At 33.4% G+C, this 21,231-nt stretch overlaps 1 protein-coding gene across 1 annotated transcript in view; it reads right to left on the minus strand.

Moving 5' to 3' along the window:
* Positions 1-685: 685 nt before the first annotated feature.
* Positions 686-21,231, minus strand: part of ix (mediator complex subunit intersex) — a 35,838-nt gene continuing 15,292 nt past the window's right edge. The window contains exons 3-4 of the mRNA XM_090395845.1: positions 5,589-5,673; positions 686-1,093 (exon numbers count right to left, since the gene is read on the minus strand). Coding sequence (XP_090251971.1) covers positions 881-1,093; positions 5,589-5,673 — 298 coding nt within the window. The 3' untranslated portion in view covers positions 686-880. The remainder of the gene's footprint in view (positions 1,094-5,588; positions 5,674-21,231) is intronic.

A 21,231-nucleotide genomic window follows, 5' to 3' on the forward strand; every position in this document is an offset into this window, starting at 1 on the left:
TCTGATATGAGAGTTCTGAGAAAGATTAGTATAGTCAACAGATGGCATAATAGCAGCATCAAATTAAAAATGAGGATATTTGGAAAGAACTTGCCATTGTTAGCATATGTATTAGTAGAAATAATCTCAGGTGGTATGGTCACTTAAATGAAATGGGAGAGGAAAGATTAGGTGTTCTTTGCCAGGTCAGCAGGTAAAAGACCCAGAGGAAGGTCAAAATGTAGATGGATTGGCACAGTAAAAAGCACCTTAAAAGACAGAAATATAAGCTCTGATAATATTGGAATCTTGACAGATAATAGATTAATTTGGAGGGAAATTGTTGTTGTTGCCTTGTAATATATATTTTTGTATTTCTCTTTTCATGTTATTCACCTGATTAAGTTGTCTAAGAAAACAAAACTAGTTGTGAGTTCAAATAATAAATACATATATTTATTCTATTTCGATATCTATCGCCTTCTAGTCATTAAATTTATTTAATTATGTCATATAGCCATGTAAATCCATTGCATTAAATATATAAAATGGAGAATTAAAAAAAAAAAAAAAAAAATACAGCCTGCTATGGATGATGAGAAAAAGGAGCAAATGTGTGGAATATGAAAATAAAATTAATAACAATTCCTCTGTTTAAACGAATTGTTATTTTAAAAGAACAAATACACGAAATAAAAATTCTTAATTCTGAAAAGAAAAATTTTTTTAATAACTTTTTATCAATTTTGAATCTGTTTCATATTTTCCAAGGCTAAATAAATAATTTAGGAATTCAGAATAACAATTTTAACATCAAGGGAAAAAAAAGCATTACATATTCAAATCTGTATTTACCATTATGTACACAATTTTATCTAACCTTATAAAAAATAATTATCAATTATTCTCCTTGAGCTATTTTTCTGGCTCCATCATTTAAAGTTTCTTGTACAGCTTTAGCAAAGTTCACATGAGCTTTCACTGTACTTAAATACTGACTGTAAGTAAGATTAGTGTCTTGAGCAGGGACTGATGTACCTTCCTTTGGAGATATATGAAGAGGAAGATATTGAATACTGTCCTTTTGTTGAAGTGCACACTCCTGGATTGCTTTCTGAAAACAAATACAAAAACACAATAAATCTTTACATTTAATATTATACTGGGAGAGGTGGGGGGGGGGAAGAAGTAAGTCATGTAACAAATAACAATGTAACAGATTTTTGCTTTATTTATTTTTAGAAAAATGATAATAGTTCCTCAGCAGTGAAATGGTATTTTTGAATAGCTTTCTTGCTAACCACACAAATAATGATCCATATGTAATTGAATACAATCAGATAACTCCACAGTTAATATAGTAAACAATAAAAGCTGGTGACTTTTTTTTCCTCCTTCATTTTTTATGATTTCACACAAAATTATGTGAATCTAAAGACACTATCACAATGAATACGTGCAAGAAGGAAAAAACAATCAGCATCAGATTTGAATATCTATAGTGCAAATTTGATTATTTAAAGTTAACGCCATCAAGGGGAAGGTTGTGCCACGAAATGTATACTTGTGAATGTTAAATGCATCTCTTGAGTTTAGATTGGCTTAGGCACCAGAAATGACAGAGGAGATCGCCTAGTCCAGTTCTGTCAGGAAGAAGATCTAACAATAGCAAATACCTGGTTTAAACTTCCACCCCAGAAGACTGTACACTTGGAAATCGCCTCAAGATAACCAACATAACATTGTCCGAAATCAAATTGATTATATACTGATAAATAAAAGATTCCACAGTAGTATAAAGAGTGCAAAGACTTATCCTGGAGCAGATATCTCATCAGACCACAATCCCATAGTTGCAGAAGTACGTCTTAGATTAAAATCAGCTAAAAAATCACAAAAGAAGAAAAAGAAAATTGATGTAGAAAAACTGAAAGACCCGAACATAAATAAAAGTGCCAAGACACAGCTTAACCTGCGATTACAACAGATTAACATAGAAGAAAATAAAAGTGTGGAATCTCTTTGGAATAGCTTAAAGAATGCCATCGTAACAACAAGCATTGAAGAAGTAGGTTATGTGAATAATATAAAACGGAATGGATGACAGATGAGATTCTTTCTCTTATTGATACAAGAAGAATGTACAAAAACAAAGACCTAGCCAGGTATACAGAAATACATAACATCATCAAGAAAAAAATAAAAGAAGCCAAGGGAAAGAAATTGGATGAAAAATTTATGTACTGAAATTGAACTGCTTCAGAAGAAACATGATAATTTCAATCTGTATAAGAAAATCAACGAAATTTCCGGAAAACTGAGGAAAAAGCAAATAGTGTCTCTAAGAGACGAAAACGGAAAAATAGTTCTAGAAGAAGAGAATAAGGCACAGATTTGGATAAAATATGTAACAGAACTTTTCAATGATACTAGACAGAAGCCTATAAATATAAAAGATAACATTCAAGGACCAGCAATCATGAAATGCGAAATAGAGAATGCTATACGAACAAGTAAAACGGGAAAAGCCAGTGGACCAGATGGTGTGCAAACAGAATTTTTAAAATTAATAGAACCAGATAACATCAAACTTCTTGAAAAACTATTTAATGAAATATATGAAAGTGATGAATTTCCATCAGATTGGCTCAAATCTACATTTATAACTATCCCAAAGAAACCCAAAGCGAATTCCTGTGGTGACTTCCGACTTATTAGTCTAATGAGCCAAACATTAAAAATATTTTTGAAAGTAATTCAGAATCGCATTTATAGAAAAAGTGAAGAAACTCTAAGTGAAACACAATTCGGCTTTCGGAATGGTTTTGGTACTAGAGAGGCACTTTTCTGTACCCAAATATTGATACAAAAATGCATAGAAAAACAGAAATCTGTCTTTATGTGTTTTATAGATTTTGAAAAAGCATTCGACAAAGTCAGACACACTAACTTAACAGAAGTCCTTCAACAAACAAGGCTAGACGAACAAGACATAAGACTAATAACAAATCTGTATTGGAATCAGTCAGCTACCGTTCAATTAGACAACATTACCACCAGTGATATTAACATCAAAAGAGGAGTGAGACAAGGATGTGTGCTCTCACCACTCCTGTTTCAACATATACGCAGAGGTAATCTTTAAAAAAGCATTGGAAGAATGTCCAGAGGGAATCACAATAAATGGAAAGATTGTTAACAACCTACGATATGCAGATGACACCGTGCTAATTGCAGATAACATTATGGATCTCCAAAAACTCATTGACAGAGTATACATAGAAAGCCAAAGAATGAGAATAAATATAAACATCAACAAGACAAAATACATGATCATCAGCAAACATCCAGCCTCATCAATGAAACTGACACTCAATGGGAAAAATATTGATCAAGTGTCAAGATATAAATATCTTGGTTGTTGGCTTAATGAACGGTGGGATCCAGAAATAGATATAAAGACAAGGATTGAAGTTGCACGGCAGTCCTTCATGAAAATGAGAACACTATTCTGCAATAAATACCTAAACATGGAAGTCAGATGCCGAATGCTGAAATGTTACGTGTGGTCTATTCTGCTCATGGAGTTGAAACATGGACATTGAAGGCGACAACCATCAAGAAAATCGAAGCCTTTGAGATGTGGCTATACAGAAGAATGCTAAAGATATCATGGTCAGAAAAAATTACCAATGAAGAGGTCTTAAAATCCATTGGCAAAGCTAAACATCTTGTACAAATAATCAAGAAACGAAAAACATATCTTGGCCACATCATGAGAAACAGCAAATACCAACTTCTACAAACTATTTTGGTAGGAAGAATTGATGGCAAAGGAACTAGAGGAAGAAAAAGAATATCATGGTTTGACAACATCAAGACGTGGACATGAAAGAGCAGTGCACAACTGCTCAGATTAGCACAAGACCGCAGTTTGTTAGCCAAGATGGTCGCTGACCTTCGATAGACGATAGCACAATAAGAAGAAGAGTTTAGATTTCAAAAAGAAAAATCCTGCAACCTATATATGATACAGCTAACTCACCAGTGAATGTGTCCTTATATATCCTGAAAATAACAAAACTGTTCCAAAGAATAAAAACAGGATAAAAAATAGTGTAAATGAATGATCCCTGCTTGTTACTATTTTTTCAGGTTCAGCTAAAGAGTAACTAAAATTATAGTTTTCCATTTAATGAACAATGGATGTGTGATGAAGTAAAATTATGAAGGGTTCATATTATTAACTACATTTTCTGAAAAGAGTCGAGGAATGAGTGACCTGGTTTCTAAGTTCATTGAGATGTGTATAAAGCAATTTGCATTTGTGCTAAAGTAAAGTAATGTCACAAAAAATACTTTTATTTCAAGATTCTGAAATGGCTATTACTTGTTTAATGCTTCTTTTAATAAATTATATTTGATAACTGATCTTTACTGTAGCTAGTGAAGGACAAAATAAAATCTTCATGAGACAACAACAAAGGGGGGGGGGTTAAGAACAGAATACATATAGGAGAGAATTAACTACATTTGTAACCATAACATATAGCTTGTCTAAATTCATTCTCTTTCAGTATAGAAAATAATATGCAAATTATAAATTTATGTTAAGAGAAGAATCTATATATAAAATATGAGGTCTCCTGGTTCTTGACTTTTTAACTGGTTGGGTGAAATTCAACAAAATTATTATAAAAACATCAATTTATGAGTTCTGAATCTCACTAAAATACTGATTATTAGAGTTTCAGTAGATGATAGCAATAATGACTTTTTTTTTAATATGAATTCCACATATGGAAAGATATAAACCTATCTTGTACTAGTATAGTTGGTGGACTAAAGGTTACATAATCAGGAAATCCTGTTCTAGAGACCAAACATGAATTATTAAACCATTTCAGGTCTCAATTAAGTAGTGGTCTCACAGTGGGTGATGAAATTCATTATGACCTAAGCACACTAATGATCTAATGCCACAACGTATTGGTTAAATGGTGGATAACTATTCATTTGGATACCAATCGAGATGATTGGAAAGAGAGATTTCAATCACTTCTAAGATGCAAGAAACAATGATATAGACAGTTAGCAGTAAACGCAGTTTTTCATTGCCCTTAACTTAAATATTTTACCATCCACTGCATGATAAAGTGAATAAATCAGATATATTTGAGTGTGTATGAAGGGGGAAGTCTGATTTGGTTCTAAGGTTTCTTTTAAGGGAGCCATCTCTGTTGAATGAATACAGATATGCCAAAACTGATCATGATATCCTAAAGGATAATGTCTGAGAAACAAGACTTGAAGTGCACAGTTTTTAATGTGTGGAGGTGAGTATGCCCAATAATGAGAAAGAGCACAGGCTAACAGTAGAATAAATTAAATCAAAACATCTCATTGAGTCAACTGATACTCTTGAATTAATTTGTTTTATTTGTGCATTTCTGGAATTAGTTCCCAAATTGCTCGCTTTTAATTTCAGCTGTGACATCCTAAACATAATGCTGACCACCTAGCGCCGTTACATTATGAAGCCTATACTACATTATCATAAAGAAATTCTACAATTTTTCAGGCATACAACTACTTAAAAAAATACTTACAAGATTTAGCTCTATCTGATTGCAAATAGAAAAGAAGTCCTCTAATGTTTTGTCTATTCGAGGGGGTGATTCATCACTAGTTTTTCTAAACATACAAAAAAAGATAACCATTAATTTAATATAAAATATCAATATAGAGTTCATGGTACAGAAGCAAAGAAAGCAATAATTTATTTTGTTAATTCCAATTATGAAAACTTACAAACTTACGATATTTTGATGAAGTGGAAAGACTGTTCTAGAGGTTTTTTTTCAAGCTGCCTGAGGTTTCCAATAAGCAAAGTGTCCCCCCATTCAGCACAGTCATTTTTATCTAAAGACTTTCACAAATATCAATGCTACAAGAGGATTTGAATGTTGAAAGTTTTTCCACTTGGTTATACTTGCCAAGATGCCAATATAATTTCTTGACATCCTTAATTTATAGGATTTGAATGCACAACCATTTATTAAAGAATAGAGATGACATTCACTTGACCAATTTAAACAGAAAATGATCATAATAAGGTCAAATTTTGAGATTTTATAAGATAAACTAAAGTTTTCATTAGTTTTCATTTCGGAGTCCATGGGGGGTACTCATGGACTCCAAAGACTCATTGCAGGAGACCCAATCTATCCACACAATTTCTTACTTCTCCTTGAACCCATTAACAGACAAAGCACTCAACTGACTCTGGCAACCCACTGCACTCATTCACCACTCTCCAAGCAATAAATCTAGTACGCACACCCTACTGGCCACATCTTTATTCAACTTCCAGGGATTACCGCTTATTCTGTTACCTTTAGTGAAGGTGCTGAAACATTTCCCCTGCATCTATCCTATAAAACCATTTAAGCCAGTGGTCTCAAACTGGTGGCCTGTGGGCCGCATCCAGCCCGTGAGGCAATTTTACACGGCCCGCGAATACATATCAATTATGTATTTGTTAAATACATAATATGGTGAATATATAAATATGGTTAAATATATATATAAATATATGGTTAAATGGTTAAATATATAAATATGGTGCTTATAGTTTTAGAGACATAGAGATATGGACTGAGCTTATGTGCGCATAAGCTCAGTCCATATCTACAATTTACAATCAGTAAATTTAGTTTGCCAGCCGACATTTGGTGGCGCTTCAGTATTTTGGTGTTTCCGATGCACAGCTGAGCAGTTCATATTACAATATAGATGGAGACAAACTAACATACAGCTTATAAAACCTGTTTATTTGTGCTTGTTGTTAGATCTACATTATATCAATACCTATCACTTAGAATTGTGCATAACTTTTGAGTGTTACTTTCATACGAAAATTCATCTTTTGAATTAAAATTGTAAATAAAATTATAATAGTGATTTTAATTAAGAGATTAAACTGCAAGCCATGTCTTTAACAAAGAGTAAAAGTAAAGTGGACGAAGAATGATATATTTTTCAAGATAAATGAGAAATTATGTACTTTTGTGGTGTTGTGCACAATAAAATTGTACGTTTTATTTGTAATAAGGGAATATCAGTTCCAAAAGAATACAATTTACGTTGCTGTTACGAAACGAATCATGAAGAAAAATTTGAAATGTTGGAAGGCAAACTGAGGGAAGAAAACTTAGTTTCTGAAATCTGGCTTACAATGACAACAAAATTTTTTTACTGAAGCAAACAAATCCAGTGAAGCAACAGTTCATGCAAGTTTTGCTCTCGCGCACATCATTGCAAAACGATCAAAACCATTTACTGATGGCGAATTCCTTAAAGATTGTTTGATTAAGTCCGCTGAACTTCTTTGTCCTGACAAACAATTATTTAAAAATATTAGTTTGTCAGCCAACACGGTAGTGGAATGTATTAATGAAATCGCTAGTGATTTATGATGTCAGTTAAAAGAAAAAAGTATAGATTTTGCAGCATTCTCAATAGCAGTTGATGAGAGTACTGACATCACAGATACAGCACAACTTGTCATTTTCGTACAAGGTGTTACTGATGAATTTGAAGTAATTGAGGAATTATTGGAAATAATTCCCTATGAAAGGAAAAACTGGAGCACAGGATTTTTTTTTCTGAAATAAAAACTGTAATAGATAAATATAAATTAAGTTGGGTTAAAATGGTTGGATTTGTAAGTGATGGTGCAGCTGCTATGGTTGGTAAAAAAAATGGAGTAGCAGTAAAATTAAGAAATATAGTGAAAGAAGAAAAATTTCAGAATAAATTTTGCACAATACATTGCATTATTCATCAAGAAGCACTTTATGGCAAAAGTTTGCAGATGGATAATGTTATGGAAACAGTAACTAAAACAGTAAACTTTATCCGTGGACGAGCTCCAAATCATCGAGAATTTATTGCATTGCTTGAAGAAATTGAAAGTGAGCAGTACGGAGAAATGATTTATTATAACAAGGTGAGGTGATTAAGTCGAGGAGCTGTATTAAAACGGTTTTTTGATTTAATAAATGAAATCAAAATTTTCATGACACAAAAAAATAAAACCATCGACGAGCTACGTAATGACACATGGATAACAGATTTAGCATTTCTTGTTGACTTAACCGGCCATTTAAATATTCTCAATAAAGAGCTGCAAGGAAAGAATAAACTTATCACTAACATGTATGCTTGTATTAAAGCTTTTAAAGTTAAAATGCAATTATGGGAAACACAACTGGAATCAAAAAATTTCGTACATTTCCTACATCTTAAATCCTGCCCTATTCTTTCAAATGAAAAATCTCAAGAATATGCAAGAAAAATAGCATTATTACGACAAGAATTTGAAGAAAGATTTTAATGATTTGGAGTGCAATTTTACATTATTTTCATTACCATTAAAAACGAATGTGAATAACGCACCAGAAAATCTACAAATGGAGCTAATTAATTTACAGTGTGATATAAATATTATTCAAAGATTTGAAGATACAGATTTGATTAACTTTTATTCGTACTTGTCAAAAGATAAATACCCTCAGTTACGAATTTTTGCAATCAGAATAATAGCTTTGTTTGGGAGTACATTTATATGTGAAGTTTTTTTCGCAGTTGAAAATTAATAAGTCTAAGAAAAGAACCTGATTGACCGATGAGCATCTACAATCCGTAATGAAGATAGTTTCTAGTAATTTTTCTCCAAGACTACAAACTTTATCAGAATCAAAACACCATTAAGTGTCAAGTTGCAGTAAGAAATAAAGAAGTTTATAATTATTTACATATAAATATATGTATTTTTTCTGTGTGTGTCAAAGAAAAATTTAATAAATAAAAGAAAGAGAATAGGTTGTCATTATTTATTCTCAAGTTATAAAGGTTATAAAGGGGTGGTGTTGTGTTGCTTTCTACTGTTACAACTATTCTTTTGTCTTTGTGTTATATCTCCGTTATACTCTCAATCGGGTATCACGTGGTACCTCTGAGGGACAATGGAATTTCCTTGAGATCGAGGCAACACCAGAGTATCAGAGTGTCTGAGATTTACCTCTCGTAAAATGCCAAGAAAATGTATTTGTTTCGCTGCGTCACTTAACGCTATTAGATTAGTAATATTAACAATCAAGAGTTAATCTCAGGACAGTACTTAAATGATGCCTAGCAACTCTGCAGACATGGCCAATCTTTACCTTTTCTAATGTCTCGCATAGGTTCATAATATTTTATAAGAGGTGAATCGGATTCCAGAAATCACAGAAAGTCTTTGTTAGAATCAAAAGCAAGGTTTATTATATATATCAAAAGTTGGTACACTCAATATCATTAGTTTAAATCCCATCTTAAGGGAGTTCCAGACAGAATTTAAAATATTCAAATACTACTGCTATACTTATAACAGATTATGTAGTAGCTTTCTAAAGTAAGAATTATATTAACACTCTCAATTACTTCAGTCATGTATGATTATCACAGTCTTTCTAAAACTCAGTAGTTCTGTCAGACTACCCAAGATAACATTCATATCTTTCACAATCTCTTTATAATTTATCAATTCCTTACTCTAAACATATTCGTAGCTTCTTTCAATATATTAACGAACTTTAACACAGCGATAGACAGTAAGATTAAATTCAACTCACTCTAATCAACACAATCTTATTCTATATCATTAATGTTCCTTTTCCTTAACTTATTAACGTGGCACAAATCTCTCATTTACATTCAGTGAAACACAAATAAAGTCTACTTATCTTCCCCTTTGGTTCTATATTGCATCCTTGGTCTACAGAAAACTGGCCTTCTGTGGACCGCTGGGCTTGTTTCTTCCACGGAGAATACGGCTGCCGAGTCCCGCAACTGCCTTAATCGGGATCCTCCGGTATGGAGGCACTGCCACCCTTCACCACCGCGAGAGACGAACACCAGGAAATCCAGGAACAAAAAGTCCTCTTTCAGGGTTGCATGACCCTTATATTTCCCTCTTTTCTTCTCGGTGTTTCTCTCACTTTTCGATGTCCAGCCAACACTCACGTGCTCTTACATCACGGTGTCCAGCCTTCGTTCGTTATCATACATGCGCTGATGTCATGCTGTTTGCTTGGGGCGAGCTGCTCCCTCGCGTCACGGCTCCGTGACCTTTGGATTTCACTCCCCCCAACTGTTGAATTTGTGCTTACATTCTATAATTCTTTTATACATGTTATTTTATAATGCTCTACTAATGTTTTACACTTTCAATATTAATTTAACCTCATTCGTGAATGGCACAAAATACATACTTATTTAACCTCTCATAACAGAACATGTTTGATATATATATATATATATATACACATAACAATTATTTTACACTCAGAGGCAATTTACTGTATTTATCTCCCTTTTTTGTTTGGAAATGCATGTTAGATTGTGATAAGATAGGAGTTCATAAAATTCCACTCTATCACAATCCAACAGTGGTATCCATACATTAATGGTTAGTACGGTTCAATATATATATATATATATATATATATATTCACTCTCATTTTGTTAAAAAAAAAATTCTGGCCCATCAGCTGCTTTTACATTGTGCATTTGAAGAAAGAGAGGGGATATGTTTCTATCATATCCCCCTTTCTTCTATCAACCAACTTCTGTAATCCACACACCTTCAATCTATCCTCACAGGGAACGTTCCACAGGCCGCTCACCGTCTTGGTCACTTGCCTCTGAATCCTTTCCACCACTTCCTCATCCCCAAGAAACCCAGGAGATGAGGCTTGAGCACAGTAATCCAGATGTGGGCATATCAAGGCCTTATAAAGAGGAATGACTTCCTTATCTCTACTTGTTAATGTGTTCTTTAATAGCCAAGTAACCTTATGAGCTACCTTAGCAACATGTAAATGCCTCAAAACTTTAACTCTGCTCACCACCACTGCCCCTAAATCTCTAGCTTCATCTATTTCCTGGAGTACAGTGCCATCAATGTAATACATGGCTTGTAATCTATTTATCCTAAAATTCATAACTTTACATTTCTCAACATTAAACTGATACCTATTAACTTTTGCCCATACTGACAGCTTATTTAAATCATCCTACAAGCTTCCACATTGCCTTGATTAACTATTACTCTACCTAATTTCATATCATCAGCAAATGGCTGAATATTTCCTTTCAGGTTATTTCCTATATCATTTATGTGCAGCAAATTAAAACAGACAAATTAAACTATATGAGAGAGGTTGCCTTGATTAACTATTACTCTACTTAATTTCATATCATCAGCAAACGGGTGAATATTTCCTTTCAGGTTATTTCCTATATCATTTATGTGCAGCAAATTAAAACAGACAAATTAAACTATATGAGAGAGGAATGAAAATAATTTATTAGCTAAATTAAACATTTACATGCTAATGTTTCACTAGCTGGCATTAGACAAACTAGTATTACCTATGCATTTGAAATGCACACTCAAAGACAAAATGAAATTTTAACATCATCATCATCAAATTCCTGCCATGTACCCTCAAGGGGTGTACAGAATATGATAGCACTATATGAAAAAAATTACATCATTACTAACTTCCTATCTACAAGTTTCCTCCAAATCATGAAAAAAATTAAGGGTCAAAGCTGTATAACTGAGAGGATACCTTCACATAGCCTTTAAAGGAATGCGGAGAACTGACCAGGGCTTCTGACCTAATGTCCAATCCTCACCTTCTCGTGGTGCACCCTGTTGGGAATCTACTTGGATACTGAACGAACGAGGATGGGCTGGCAATTTGGGATTTAGCCGAACAAATTGTATTCTTATTGGTTAAACCAAAATAAAAAATGATGGTACAACATGACAATGAAATTTTAAAAGAACAATTTTATCTTTCAATGATTACAGGTCATCATAAGCAAAGAGAATTCAGTTTTTGGAAGATAAAATTGGTATACCAAAATTTGTTTAGAATCATACCATCAGTTTGTTGCATTGTATTATCAGAGTTATAATGCAACAAACTCTGTTTCGAGTACTATAACTTGAGCTACTTTCAAGAATGGTCTTTATGATCTGAACTGAGATTCAGTAGTTCAAGTTATAGAGAACTGATTGTGTGATTATAAATAAATTTTGACACCACTTTCCTTATCCTCCCATTAGCATTAATTAAAGATTACAATGAAGAATGCAACTCTCAATTGATGCCTCAAGCAAGCACCTGTCTTTGAGGTCATGTGATGGTGAAATGTTGAGCAGGTGAAATGTTGGCATGCAAAGATATCATTTAGTTAATAAATCAGTTTATTTTCATTTTTGTACCACAGTTAATTTTACAAAACACTTCAACATTAGCAAAATGAAAATTTTATAAGTTAATGCTATCCATTCCCATTAGTAGTAATTACAGATCACTGTGACGAATGCAACAGCTCACTTCCTGCACATTACTTATTAAATAGACATCCAGGTAGTCAGGGACTGATCGAGGAAAGCCACATACTACCCACACCAATTCTTGAATTCATTCACACTACATCCATGGCAATCCATTCCAATCATGCATCACTCTATAAGAGAAAAATCTAGCTCTCGCCTCCTTCAGTTCTTGATAGCATTCATTTCCAACTTCCAAGGATGCCCTCTTATCCTTTTCTCACCCTCCATAAAATGAAAAATTCAATCTATTGAAATCCTGTATGAACCTTTCAAAAGTTTGTAAGTCTCAATCGTATCACCCTTCATCCTCCTGTCTGCAGTCTACAAATTCTTAAACTGTCTTCATAATTCCACAGTCCTGATATAATTTTAAACATTTTCCCTTGCACTTTTTCTGCTACATTAGAATCACAACAGAAACCAGGAGACGAGACCTGTGCACAATAGTCCAAGTGAGGTCACATCAAGGCCTTGTAAAAAGGCAAAATGACATCCCTATCTTAACATGACAAGGTTTGTTTCAGCATGCAATTATCCTTTGAGTTGTATTTGCAATCTTTGCTATATGGCCCCTGAACTTCAATTTCCTATCCACTAAAACTCCAAGACCCTCTAGCATGATCAGTTTCTTCCAGCAAATTCTCACCAATATAAGCATTGGATATCACATCACAAAGTGCATGACTTTACATTTACTAACACTATTATCAGAGTAATTTCATTTTTTCTTTGTTAAGTGTCTTTCAAGTGTAAAGATAAGCTTGGCAAAACAGTGTGTACACATTTAATGTAATTAATAAATTTTCATTCACTTCCCATATAGTTATTTTTCCACCCAGAAAACTATGGCATGAGTAAATGCTGCAACTACAGAAACATAAATAAAAAAACAGAAATTTTCACCCTATCCCATCTTTTTTGTTAGGCTCACCTGTCCATCATGGTCATGTAACTTGGCTTCTTAGATACCTGATTACTGCTTATGACAGAGGTTAACCATATCAGCAATTTAGCAAAACTTAACAAAATTGTTTGAAAGGACATTAATTATCAATAGCTGGCTGGAATTGAATAAAATTTGTATTTAAGATCGCATTAAAATTTATAGACATCAATTTTGGTTTATATCTGGCAAAAAGTGGAGCCAAATTATATGGAAATGCTAAAATGGCTCTTAAGTTTATTATGATAATGAATGGCACTATAAAGAATGTTATTATAACAAAACTGCAATTGCGTTTTATGAGGAAGTGAGTCTGCACTTCTTTGTTTTTAACTTACATGTACAGGAGGTCCTTGAGTTACGTCAGAGATCCATTCCTACGGACCAACGTAAGGCGATTTTCGATGCAAGTCGGAATTACCATAGCCTAAGTTACTTACCTAACCTAAAACACCCTGAAGTCATACGTATATATCAAGAAACTGAACTAGACCATAGGAAAATGGAAGGGTGAACATAATTTCTGTATAGTACAGAAAAATGAAAAAAATGAAACTGTAATAAAATTGCCCTGAGCCTTAAACCACATAAACCAACCTTTACTAGCATTAAAGTCTTCACTTGCACTCGTTTCCCCCATTTCACTTTTCAATGTCTCAAACAATCTTTTCGCCTTTTCTTGAATTAACATGAGGCTAATTGGGATATGGCGTTGATGCTGGGTCTTCCAGCCAAAGAACAAGAAGCCTTTCCATCTCAATCATGAGCCTACTACGTTTTTTCGTAATCACAGTCGATTTCATGGGCACCAATCCTTTCACATGTTCAAGGATGCGAACTTCATCCTTGAATAGCCCCGACTGTGGTACAACTTAAGTTCAATGTGTGGCCGATGTTTGTTGCCGTTTCCCCTTTTTTGCCCTTTTAATAATGTCTAATTTCACTTCTAATGGCTTTCCTTTTCTTCAACACATTGCCATCGGAAGAGTCTGCCTTACATTTGGGAGCCATATTGAAGGGTAAAAAGTCACAAAAAAAAAAAAAAAAAAACACAAACACAAAAGTGAGAGAGCTGATGTAAACAAAGCATGTGGTATCCAAGTGACGCCACCTCTCCCAAACAAGTTTGCCGGTGACGTTTGAATTTTATGTCACACTGCTTCAAGTCGATATTTATTTTTAAAATTATTTATGGGATTACCGCTGTAATGTCGAAACGACGCATGTCGAGGACCCCCTGTATATAATTTAAAGGCTAGCAATTTAGTAAGATTTGTTTCGAAGTTTATTTAAAGTATAATCTTTTAAATATTTCTTTCACTCTTTTAGTTATCTAACTGCAAATGATAGTTCTAGAGAATGTGCATTTCAGATGCATGTGTACAACTACTACTAAGTAATCCCAGCAGGTTTTTTGCAATAACCAAAGACTACTGTTTAAATTGCATGAAATATAAAATGTATATGTTTGAAGTATAAAATGTGAAAGTGTGAAGTGATTTCTAATGAAATCACTTCACACTTTCAACTTTCCTTTGCTTTAACAAATGTTAAGTCAAGATCAAGAGATATTTAAGTCCTCAAGTTGCCAGATTATTGAAACTCTTAGAAACAGTAAACAATGATTATAATAACAATTTGTGCTAATCACTCAAAACCTAGTTAATGTCACCTAGTTCCATGGTCACTAGAAAAATAAGATAATCACAACTGCTTTATGTGTATCAAATCTAACGAATTTCATTTTTTTTTTTTTTTGAAAGGGTAACTTTTATTAATAAAAGGACTAAATTGACAAGTGAAGTATAACCCAATTCAAATGGTACTTTTTTTTTTTTTTTAAATTTTTACTTTTGAATAAAACTTTGCAATTCATTTAGGCTTCATATTAAATGCTAGAATTCACTGACAACAGTAATGATTCTTACATATGAGTATCATTATTAGGTTAATATATTTTAAAATGTAGATGTTAGTATAACTGCATATATTATAACATACTTTGAAAAACAAGACTAAAATATAATAAGACTAAATAAAAACAAGACATAAAAGACTGCAATTTATAATTAGCACAACTAATGAGAAATATATGAGAAAATATGTACCAAAAAAAAAAAAAGAAAGAAAGAAAGAAAAAGATTTTATCATTTCTACATATTACCACATTCATTTGATAGCATTTTTACTCCCACTGCCTTTTAGTTCATTGTTATCTTTAAATCTGTTTAGCATCTGTAAACAACTATTAGTTATATTACATAGTAATAGTTTACAACAAAATTCAAATAAGCTACACTTACATTAAAAAAATTAAGTGAGTATTAAGCTACACTCATCTAGAAATGCTTATGCCCAAGTGATTATTTGCATCTCACTGTCCCTTGCACTGCAGATCAAAGCAAAGTTCATACACGATTTCTAAATAAACCACATCTAGTAGATCATAGGGGAGAGCTGGCAAAGCCAGAAATAGTGTTTAAAGTTGCCAATGCAGGCACATCCAACAAAGAAGAAACAAACAAAAAAGTCAGCATTTTTGTGTATGTTTTTTGTACAACTATGTACAATGATTACCTTTTGGATTTCAAGAAAAATTCACACTTTACTAATGAATTCAATCCCTGATCAATCCACAGAACTTTAAAACATATCAAAGTTTGAGTTCTATTTACAGGCAGCCCTTGGTTTACGCCTCAGTTCCGTTCCTGAAAAAACAGGCGTAAACTGATTCTGCGTAAAATGAACCTAATTTTAATGGGAGGTATGGAGTTATGTTCCGCGCAGTCAAAAAATATGCACATGAAGTATGTGTAATATTATTATATTTAAAGCTTTGATAATACATACATATACATTTGTTAAAATAAAATTATTAATAATGAAAACAAAACAAAATTATATACAAAAAATATGAAACTTTGAAAAGATATTACATATTTCTATGTTGAAGTTCCTGGTTTCGGATCACCTGCATTTTTTTAAAAAAAAGTATCCAGTGTTAATTGCCTAGATTTTCTTTTTCTTTCTTTAAGGTAGATGTGATTACACTCCTTTTCACGTTCGCACTCCATTCCCAATCGTGTTCCATTTTGCAGAGTTCATCAGTCAATGTCTCTATGCTTGCAAGGATACGCTGTAAATCGGCCATTTTCATATAGAGGACCTTATTCGTTTTCTTTCTCCTTCTTTGGATGTTGGCTTAATTGTTTGGCTAATTCTTTTAAGTCCTCATTGGAAAGCGGTTTATCATGGCTCTCTAAGACTTCTGTCACATCTTCAGCTGTAATATCGTACAATCCCAACTCTTACGCAGGCTTGGTAACATCTTCAAAAACATTCTCCTCTTGCTCTAATTCCTTGAAGTTGTGCATAAATGCTGGAAGAAGTTTTTTCACCATGCTCCTTTTAAACACTTTGCTTACACGTCGTTCCAAGCTGCCTCGATGTTGTCAATGCCTTTCAAAATATCGAATGACCGCCAATAGTCTTTAATAGTTTTTCCTGAAGTGTCCAAGACTCTTACCATTTCCATAAATGTTATACGGAGGTTAATAGGCTTTGAAGATTGATATAATCCCCTGATCCATCGGTTGCTAAAGCAATGTTGGGTTTGGGGGCATGTAAAAAACCTTGACATCCAATGGTGTTCTTACTTCAGCAAGGTTTTGAGGATGTCCACTGGCATTATCCAAGAGAAGCAATGCCTTGGCTGGCAAATCATTTTCTTTACAGAAGTGAAGCATGGTAGGACAAAAATAATTTGTGTACCGATCTATAAAAACGTCTTGTGTAACCCAAGCCTTCTTGTTCCATTTCCAATAGACTGGCAGCATGGCTTTTAGACCCTTGAAGGCACTTGGTGTCTGTGAATGGTACACCAACATTGGTTTAAGCTTCAAAGTTCTGTAGACATTTGCACCCAACAAAAGCGTAAGTATCTTTTGCAGCTTTAAAACCTGGAGCAGAACGTTCTTCACGGGAAATGAAGGTGTGTGATGGCAATTTTTTCCAGTAGAGCCCAGTCTCATCAACATTAAAAATGAGATCAGGAGGATAACTTCCTTGTTCTGCACAGTCTTGAAATTCTTAGGAAAAGCAGCCACTGCTGCAACATCTGCACTTGCCGCCTCACTACATAATTTGACACTGTGGCAACACTGTGGTTAGTTCATGAGATTTAAGTCTTGAAGTAAACACTTACTTCGAGACTTAAATCTCATGAACTAACCTTTGCTTCCTAAAAATGTTTCTTCGCCTCCATCTGTCTTTTTAAGATCCTGAAAAATTGTTTTTGCTTTCTCAGTTATAGCAGCCTGAATCAGAGGAATGTTTTTCTGATTCAAGTCATCCACCCATAATGATAATAATTTTTCCATTTTTTCATGAAGTTTACCCCTGCTATTAGCGTACATGTTTTGCATTTAGTGCTGCCGTAGATTGTTGAGCAGACTGTTATTCTATCTGCATTTTTCATAATTGTAGTAACAGTCGATGGAGGTAAGTTCATACTTTTCCATAGACATTAGCACGTGTCTGCCCATCTTCCATTCACCTCCATCTTATTTTCAAGTGTGATTGATTTCTGCGCCTTCTTAACACCAAGTTCTGCTAATTTTTGTGCACTTCTATTATCAGACATGGTATGTATTTAAGTACTTTATCAATTTAAATACGTGTATGTACGTAAAAAAAATTAAATAGAACAATTAGGTAGATTCAACATTAAAACTAGGTTTGATACATATACATCATAGCGGCTCGGTAAACACTCAAACACTAGAGTGCCTGCTAGCGTAGTTTCTCAGTCAACCACACTACAGTAAGAAAGCACGCACAGGCAACTGGTGTTATTGTGAATCACCGTAAATTGAACCGGCATAAACCGAGGGCTGCCTGTATTCTGTTTATTGAATTAATGGATCTGCAAAAGCAAATAGATTCCTTTTATTCTTTTAAGGTTAAAGTCTTTTATTCTCAAAGGCCCTTCCATTAAAATGGAACTTAAGATATAGGAAATATGTCCTTTCGATGTGTTTCAATTAGTGTAACACTTCAGTGTTTATCTTCATGTTTATATAGTCAGTAATTTCTTCTGCCCAATGTTTTTGTACGAATAGAATTTGTATAATAAGAATATTTCATGTTAGAGAATGGTTTAAAGACATTTGCTGACCCTTCAGTCAGTAGATACTTGTGACATTTCAATTCAAAAGACTTTTGAAAATTTGAACTTTCACTGAATTAGTGTTATGTATTGGGGATTTCTCAGGATATATGGGATCTGTCCTGTTGCAGGTACCCCATGTAATTATGCGCCTTCTCCTTTCTTCCCCTTCTAAAAAGGTTTGAATTAGGGTTTCTAGAAGAAGAATTCTTTAGTCAACCCTAGCTTATCAAAGAACTCAAATTTCAAATATAGAATGAGTTTGCGCATTACAATCTCGTGCTATGAACTAGGAATTTCTTCTGATCATTATTTAGTTGCATTGTGGATGTTAAATGTAACTGTTGTCTAACTATAGTACATAATGACTGTAAACGAAAGCAGTTGCAAAAAGACAAAAAAGAAACTGAGATTTCCACTCAGCATTTAAGTTTGGTGGCATGGGTTCAGTGCCTGCAATCATTTAACTAATTTGTGAAGCACCTACCATTAGTTTATTTACAGCAGAGAACTGCAGTAAGCTGAAAACAGCTCAAGTTAGTCGCTATGGCATCCATACGAGGTAGCTCTGTACTCAAATAGTATCTTAAATCATATATGATTTCTTTATACTTTGCTATGAAGATTATAGTCCAACCACAGAAGTGAGAGCTCTCGTTGGCAGACTGTCAAGTCAAAGATGAGTGAATTCATGTTGAAGGGGAGAAAGAAATATGGCGATGTACGAATTTATCACCAAGACGCGAATTCACGTGCTTTATACGTAAAATTTTCCAACTGTTATACAAGTAAAATAGTTACCACTTTAAAAACTACAATGATCATAAAAAAGAAGTTAATTTTCCGACATGTAATAATAAACACTCATCCCACAATACAGACTGATTACCCTATAATCGGAATGGATTCTCCTTCTTTTGACATGTGCATAAGTATCGAAGGGTCTCATATCTGTGGGCGTACTATAGAAGAGATAGAAGAGTTTATTTTATAGTTTATATTTGCAGTTTAAATGTTATATTAAGAAAACTTCAAATACAAAACTAAAATAAACTTTCTAATCTTCACAGCAAAGGAATATTCATACATAAAGATGAACCTATATTTGCATGGAGAGAACACATAAGAAATAAGTCTTAATGACTTCCTGATTCAGATCCCCTGTATATGAGTATATAATAGAGGATTTGAAGTAGGAGATAATTGCAATTTAGTTTTCAGCAACATAAAAATAAGTATTATATTAAAAAAAATGTATAAGTTTTAAAAAGAATTCAAATCGAATAGACCTCAAAAGTGAAATGCAGACTTAATTTGGAACAAAAAATTAATTTGAAAACAAAAACCAAACCAACTTATAGGCAAAATCTGAAGAAAACATCCCTATTTTGCCAAGATTATAAAAGATAAATAATAGAAAGATGGCAAAATGTTCTGGAGGTGATTGAAAGTTTAGAAATGGATAAAAGAGCAGTGTAAAAGAAAAGCTAATCAAGATGACTTAAAACTGAAGTATAGGCATATTCTGAATGTCTGCAGCAATTACTTAGAAAGATCATTAATTACAGCAATCCCTTGATTAATGCACCTAAGGCATTCTTTAAAACAGGAGCATTAATCGAAAACACACTAATCGAATATAATACCCTATGGGAAAAAGTATAATTCATTCCTCAAATTTCTTTTTTGACCCTTAATTTTTTTAATAAAAGAATTAGGGTATATCTCAGGGACTAGTTAAAGTAAAACCATGAAGCTAAAAAGACAATAAAATATATTCAGAATATAAATTTATTATTGTACTTTTTAACAAAAATTGAACTAACATAGTTTGGTGGGCTTTCTGTTTCCTTTTTTCACACAACTGACAGTATGGCCCTATTGCCTCTTCTACTACTTCTGCAAATTTCACTGCTTCTCTCTCCATCAGGGTCAGCCTCTGAGCATTGCTGCTCAAAACCTTTGATTGTACGAAAAATATTTTCAAATTGTTTCTGTGAAATCTCTTTGGGCTTATCAGTAATTAATTTTTTTTCACATTCTTCAGGATCTTCCCACCGTGCATTTAAATTTAGCAGGTCAGAATCATTCGATTTCTCAGAATGAGATTTAATTAAATTAGATTCATTTGAAAAGTCTCTAAAATCATTTGCAGAATGTGGAAGAATGCGTTTCCAAATGGCTCGCATACTGGTAGCAGTAATTTCATTCGACTTTGCAAGACTTTATAACCAGGCTGAGATTTCTCTATTTAGCCAGAAAATTTTTGGAAGGCATTCACTTCCAAAAAAAGGCCAGTTTCATCGATCATAGATATTTGTTAGTCACTCAATATCTCTGGATAATTTGCGACCACCTCCTTATCTGCACTTGCAGCTTTGCCTGTAATTAGAACATTATGTAGGTGATTTCTCTTTTCGAAACGCTCAAACCACCTAGCACAGACATGGAATTCTTCTTTTCCATCAATGATAACCCTTTCTTTCAAGGTTGCAAACAGACTTAATGCTTTTGATTTAATAAGATCAGTGCTTAGTGCGATCTGTTTTTGGTTACAATCTATGTAGAAAGAAGTCTGTCTAATTCAATCGTTATGATACTTTGATTTCGAGTGCATGCATGATGAACTTGAAGCAGCCTTACCTTTCTCTTTGTATTCAGCAGCTTTGTTTAAAACTGATC

The sequence above is a fragment of the Typopeltis vanoorti genome, chromosome 7, assembly GCF_054136105.1.
Source record: "Typopeltis vanoorti isolate ZY-2024b chromosome 7, IOZ_Tvanoo_1.0, whole genome shotgun sequence".
Lineage (NCBI taxonomy): Eukaryota > Metazoa > Arthropoda > Arachnida > Uropygi > Thelyphonidae > Typopeltis > Typopeltis vanoorti.